Here is a 7,323-nt window from a genome sequence, read left to right as displayed (position 1 = left end):
TTTTGGTAGTGACAAAATGTTAATTGAAGAATCATTGGAATCTCGTCACGACCACTGGTCTTTTGCTCTGATACACCTGTAGGCCATGAGTCATGAACTTACTGCTGCAAGCTAAACAGCTCTATAGATCACTCTCATTGAATCGTGTCATACGGGTGGCATACAGTAGAAAAAGAACGTGAGTAGAAAGTATTAAGCATGGAAGGGAGGTGAATCTCTAAATTAGTTTTATTGTGTTGCATCATTCATTCTTTAATGCATTCTATATTGTGTCTCGGTTTTTAAAATAATTTCGAGCAACAAATTTTTTGAACACGGAAGAATATCATCCTTATAACCTACTGAATATCATTGAATACTTCCATAAGTATAAATTATCATCTCCCTTTTCTATTCTCTATTCTATGACTAGAAGAATTGATAAGAGTCTCTACGTAGGTAGTCTACAGTTCACTCATAATATTCTGATCTTATATTCTTCATCTTATAAAGGTGTTATGAACATCGCTTTTGCTAAGCAATTGAACCGTCTTTTTTTTCACAATATAATATATTATATATTATTCAGTGCAAAGTGTATTTCTCCAGATATAATGCTGCTGTTGTAAAGCATCAATTACAGCTGAAGCTAATGACATTTTGAATTCTTCTTATGTCAAAATTTATGTTTCAGTATCGCATCAAACCTTGAGTCCCGAACTGGATGGGTTGGAGGCGGCGGAGGAGGTGGAGGTGGAGGATATGACCATGGAGGCGGCGGCGGAGGATTTGGTGGCGGTTTCGGTGGAGGCCACGGAGGAGGCGGTGGTGCATACGGAGGCGGAGGCGGTGACTTTGGAGGCGGACACGGAGGTGGCGGAGGTGGTTATGGAGGAGGTGGCGGAGGCCATGATGTAGGAGGATACGGAGGCGGCGGCGGTGGATTTGGTGGCGGAGGTGACTTTGGAGGTGGTCACGGAGGTGGTGATCACGGTCATGGAGGAGGTGGTGGATTCGGAGGCGGCGGTGATCATGGCCATGGTGATGGAGGTGGATATGGAGGCGGCGGCGGTGGATATGGAGGTGGAGGTGGTGACTTTGGAGGCGGTCACGGAGGCGGTCATGGAGGCGGCCACGGAGGCGGAGATAGCTACAGCGTAGGAGGATACAGCGGAGGAGGGGGTCATGGAGACGGAGGTGGATTTGGAGGTGGTGGACATGGAGGCGGCGGACATGGCGGCGGTGGATACGGAGGCGGCGGGGGATACGGAGGTGGCGGTGGAGGCGGATTCGGTGGAGGCCATGGAGGTGGCGGCGGCGGTGGATATGGAGGAGGAGGAGGTGGAGATCACGGAGGTGGTCATGAGCACAAGAAATGTGAAAAGAAGTTAGCCTGGAAAGAAGAATGGAAACAGGTATGGAAAACTGTTCAGAAGAAAATATGGAAGCAAGCCTGGAAGAAAATCCAGGTCCCAATCTGGAAGGAAGTTCAAGTACCCATCTGGAAGGAAATCCAGGTACCAGAATGGAAGAAGATTCAAAAGCCAATCTGGAAGGAAATTCAAGTCCCTGCATGGAAAGAAATTCAAGTTCCAGACTGGAAGAAGGTCCAGAAGCCCATCTGGGTTGAAATAAAGGTGCCTAAGTGGAAAGAGTACCAAGTACCCGATTGGAAGAAGTCGTACGTGCCAGAATGGGTGAAAGAGTGGGTGCCAGGGCCAAAACCACTCGGCAAAGACGAGCATGGATGGGAGTACACTGCTCATGACCTCTGGAAGAAGAAACTCATCTGGAAGCCGATCTGGAAGAAAGTGTGGAGAACTGAGAAGAAACAAATCTGGGTGCCAGAGAAGAAGCTGGAATGGAAAGAAGAATGGAAACAGATCTGGAGAACCGAGAAGAAACAGATCTGGATTCCCGACAAGAAACTAGCCTGGAAGGAGGAGAGCATCCAGGTTTGGAGAACGGAGAAGAAACAGGAGTGGGTGACCGAGAAGAAGAAAGCATGGAAGGACGAGTGGAAGGCAATCCAGGTGCCCGCCTGGAAGGAAGTGCAGGTGCCCGATTGGAAGAAGGTCTGGAAGCCAGTCTGGGAGAAGATCTGCATCACAGTGCATAGAGAAGAGCATTGGGACTGATCGGCCATTTCACGACTGAGAGAGAACAAAAAAGACCTTCCCCAATGCGAGCTCCTCGTCGAGCGACTCAAAATATACCATCAATGAAATCATACCATGAAAACCTACCATTTCCTTATCGTCCTGTCTATGTAAAATAATGTTGTGTACAGTTTCTTTTGTATAGAACGTATTATTTTTTATACTTGTTGAATTTGTTATATGATTGTACAAAATAGGTTTAAGTAATAAAATTCCAAAAAATATGTGTGGTTTCATTTTCATTTTGTTCATCCTCAGCATTTCAATACTCTTGTCATTTTCTACTGGTGATATTACTGGAATAGTATTACATTTTCCACATGTATCTCAAGTTCCAACTGGAAGTTTAGTGAACTTATTGACCACACCGAGAGTAGAAAAATGTTATAAATGTAGTGACATGATTCTATGGGTTATAATTTCAAATATTAAAAACTATAAAATTTACATAATCCAATTTATTTTTGAAAGGTGAGTATTATATGAGCAACCATTATGTCGATGCTCTGTATTCGAACATAGAACTAAATTATCTAAATGAATTTCTCAAGAGACTATTGAATGTTGAACAAAGAAATTGAGGCCGGAGTAATGAATAGCAGGAGAATCAGTGCCGAAGGATCAATTCAAGTAAGAAAATTTGTGAAAAACTGAGCTGATGTGGAATTTTAAACTTGACTTTAATTGCGTTAATATTCGAAGCATTTGTAGAATATTCGTTGATTTTGTGGAACTCTATCATAAATGAAAGCAGTGGAATATCGTCTATTGAAATTTTTATTTTAAGCAGTCTACTACAGCTCCATGCTTTCATCGCTCAATCGGTCACATTTTCAACAGTAGCCTACTTTGAAATAAAGAGTGAAATAAAAAAATTTCAAGTGTTCCCATCCTCTTATAAATATTTTCAAACAATATAGTCGGTTAGTTCTGTAGTTATCCTGAATTATTAAGAACAATCCACTTCCTCACATGGAACATAATTCCTGTTTGAATTTGATAAAATTTGACATTTTTATGCAATGATGAGTCAAGGGATCATTTTGTTTCATAATATAAGGTTTCAGTGAGTCCTAATGTTGGGAACATTTAATTCAAATCTTACTAACGAATAAATAATCCGACACTCAAATAATTTAAAGTTTCACGTCTCTATTGTAGTATTTCCATATGAATAAGTAGAATGGTCGATTGAGTCGATTCGTCGTCTTCCTACTAATGGTCGATTAGGCAATTTGCCTGTTCCGACTTCAAACTCCCCATCACATCCATATTTAGCGGGGTCTGTCTACACTTCTCTTCCCAACCAAGTTATTCGACATCACTGCCATGAAAATCCTGTCGCTCTTTATCCTTTCAACATGATCTTTCCACATTAGCCGATTTTCTTCAATCTTCTGACATATGGAGACTATGTTGAGCTCACTTCATATATCGAGTTCGATATTAGTCAATTGAGTTGATAAAAAAATTAAATAATGTATTCTAATATTCTATTATCGAAAGTTAATTTTATAATTAATCACATAAGCTTGAAGGAGCATCACTCCTCTATAGCCATTGAGTCATTTCAAGCTCAATTGTCACACTTTTCACAGTTAATGATTGAAATTAATGAGAAGATTTGACGTCGAGCAAGATCAAACCACAACGTTAAGGCTGTGCAAAGGCTGAAAATAAACTTTCTATTGGTGAACTTTTTCAAAGTTTTTCGATTTGTATATCATCAAGCTATCAAAATGAAAAAGTTTTCTTAGGAAAACATTTTTTTTTTCGATCATTACTTTTTGAGATATGAGCGCCTAAAGTTTAAATTTTTGGGACAGAACATTCCAAATTCGGTAAGAGATAAATCTATGCGATTTAGAGGATTGATTCTTCATGGTATTGTTGATCTATTAAAACAAAAATTTTCTGAGAAATATCAATTTTTAATAAAGTTATTCAATTTACCAAAAATAACTTTTTGAGTTATTTTTGGTCTTTTTTGGTAAATTCGATAACTATATCAAAAACTGATATTTCCAGAAGAATTTTGTTTCACTAGATCAAAAATAACGTGAAAAATCAATCCTCTGAATCTGATAGATTTATCTCTTACCGAATTTAAAATGATCTGTCCCGAAAATTTAAACTTTAGGCGCTCATATCTCAAAAAGTAATGATCGGAAAAAACATGTTTTCTTTAGAAAACTTTTTTATTTTGATAGCTTGATGATATACAAATCGGAAAACTTTGAAAAATATCACCAATAGGAAGTTTATTTTTAGCCTTTGCTCAGTCTTAAGTAGTGGAAGTTGCATTCCAGTTTCAGTTACGGTTCCGTCCTCTAGGAAAACGTTCGTGGCACAATTCGGAGCACGGAATAATTTATTCACACGAACAGCCTGGATCTAGTGTGGGAAAATGGGAATCGAAAATAACCGAGTTAAGAGAGCTGAGTAGTTGGGTCTAGAATTTTATCAAACTGCAAAACAGGTACCAAGATTGGAAATGTTCCAACTCCATTCCTTCCTTTTATTCATGTGGTATGATAGACTACGCTACGGGAACGAGTATTTTGACTTCAAATCAGCATTAATAGCGACTTCATCACCAAATTCTTCAGATTAATAGAACAGATTTATTCACAATGATGTATGAACAAATTTTAGTACAATGTAAACGACTTTCCACTCACTAGTCAGTTTATTGATCCTAAAGGTGCAATTCCTTAGTGACGACTCGAGACGCGTACATCAGTATATTATACATATCCTCAAACATTTTATGAGTAAGAATATCAGTTGATGATTTTTTATCACTTCAGCCTCACCTTGATCTAGGGGTGCCCACAGGGGAAAGACTGCGTCATAAAAACTCTTGTGACAGGGTGAGGGGGTCGAAACCAATCCTTGTTAGGGGGGCCAAAAATATTTCAGCAGCGTTTGAAATAACGATTGACGACCTTTTACTTACAAGAGAAGAGTGCCTTATTTTTGGGGTTGGGCTGGTACTAGAATGTGAGGGCGCCCCGCTTGATCCCAAGCAACACCAGTAAGCATTCGTACAATCGAAATAACATTATTTATATTCATCAATTTACTGGAATACAGAAGTTTAGAGGAAGGAATGACAACAAATATCTCTTCCATTATTGTACCATACCACTGATAAAATTTTGTCCATTCACACTCTGCTGTAGCATTCAATTCAGGAGTCGTTCAATCAAACTGCAATCAATCTAAATACAATCAATCATAAATCAACATAATCTTGATTTGATTATGGAATTATTGCAAATTATAGCAGCGTATACCTCCAATCCATGCCTATATATTAATAATTGGAATCTATACTCCACCTCAATCTTTCATACTCAACTCTGTTCTACAGAAGGATGCGTTTAACGCAAGTCTTCTCCTCAAATAAGTACAGAAAGAGAAACAAAGGGAAAATTAACTGATGTCGAATGATTAATTCGTTAAAAATTGGATTGAATTTCAAACCTTAGGCATATTAAATTTCTCCTTTTCAACTCATCAAATAAGATCTTATTGAAAAGTCAAATCAAAATCGTATTTAATTTTATCGTTAATCCAATTGAACCCAAATCGAATCAATAATGTAATCCAATATCAATGAGATCTTATCGAAAAGTCAAATCAAAATCGTATTTAATCGTTTTCAATCGTTAATTCAATTGAACCCAAATCGAATGAAATGTAATCCAATATCAATCAATAACCAAGTTCTCAAGCAAGTGATTGGAGTACCGTTACACAAGAAGTAAGATGAGTTCAAGAAACTTGCAGACAGTTGATGATTGGCAAACCATTTTATGGTGATATTCGCAGGTGTGAATACGACTCTTACCGAATCATCATAACCTGACTGAAGGATTGCATTCGTTGAAGAATTGATTACAGCGATAATTAGAATGAATATTGCTGGTCGCCTAGCAGCTGACAAAAGATATGGAAATTCACTCCGGCGAAAAAACCTGTCTGCTTATTATTGCAAGTGTGAACGACGGTTAGATAAAAGTGCGCCATGATGTAACGACCGGGGAGGGGGAGGCCTTTGTGAAGCGCCGAGACGGCGGGCTACTCGCTGCTGACAATGAACAGTGCTTTCAAGTTGCTGCTATTTATGGCTTTTAGCATGTTCGGCTCGACTCGCTTTACCTGAGCATCGATAAACTTGAGACTCACTCACTTTCTCTCAGAGACGAACAGCACAATCCTAGAGCAAGGTCGCTGAGGGCGGTCACGATCTCTGAGTTGTCTGCAAAGAAAAGTCATGACTCGGGTTTAAAAGAAGAAAAACGCTCACAGGAAGCGGGATCCGTGGACCTCTTTCTATCGATGAATGATGACCCATTTGGTTGCCTTGCTCGAAACCGATAAATGGCTCCAGTAACATCTGACAATCAGGCTCACAAGAATGAACGGTTCACAATGCGGGCCCGATTATTGAAATAGGAACGCATTATGTAAATGTGTTATGTCTGTTGATGATTTCTTTGCGAGACTCGTGTTCTACTGATGGTTCTGTCGTATGTTCTTCAACTAATCATGTTTTTAACGAGGTGGATAGTTCAATTGAGACACGATCTTTTACTCGATGATTGTTCTTCTTTTGCTAGTAAATCGATATGATGAAGAAAAATGATATAATCCAATCTATGAGATCTCTTTCGCCGTAATGAATAAATAATCAAAGAATTCTATGTAAAACACAATGTTCAATTCAAAACCCCAGGCTCTTTGACTATAACATTTCCAAGTTCTAGGAATGATCTGTAAAATGCTGAGTTTTCTCTTATCCTATGAATTCTTACTGTACTGGATAGAAACAGAATTACTATGAGAGAATGAATCGAATTATCAGGGGTGCTCACCTCCAAACACACCTCTTATTAAATTGAGAAAAAATCAGCTTCCATTACACCCCTCCCCCCATACTAACATTAAGTAAAAAAGGAAATGTGGTCAGTAGTCATTTTTAACACTGCTGACATTTTTAGGACGCCCCTCTTCCCAAGATAAGATTTTGACCCTCCGCCCAAAAATCTCAACGACGCAGCTTGCTGGGATCCACCCCATCCTTGAGAAATGAACTTTGTAACCTTCTTCTCGAGGTAGGTAGAGCAGTTCATTCAAAAATATCGGGGCACCGAGCTTCGCTCGTTATTTTAATTTA

General features: G+C 39.0%; 1 protein-coding gene across 1 annotated transcript; it reads left to right on the top strand.

Moving 5' to 3' along the window:
- Nucleotides 1-671: 671 nt before the first annotated feature.
- On the top strand, nt 672-2,362 carry LOC120352007 (the record flags this gene model as incomplete). Its single annotated transcript, XM_039431406.1, has 1 exon — nt 672-2,362. A coding segment is annotated over one exon (1,446 nt), but the record flags the coding sequence as incomplete, so codon positions are not given.
- Between the last annotated feature and the right edge of the window lie 4,961 nt (nt 2,363-7,323).

Source organism: Nilaparvata lugens, chromosome 6 (assembly GCF_014356525.2).
Source record: "Nilaparvata lugens isolate BPH chromosome 6, ASM1435652v1, whole genome shotgun sequence".
Lineage (NCBI taxonomy): Eukaryota > Metazoa > Arthropoda > Insecta > Hemiptera > Delphacidae > Nilaparvata > Nilaparvata lugens.
The sequence above is the reverse complement of the archived record's forward strand: the minus strand, read 5'-3'. Positions and strand labels throughout refer to the sequence as shown.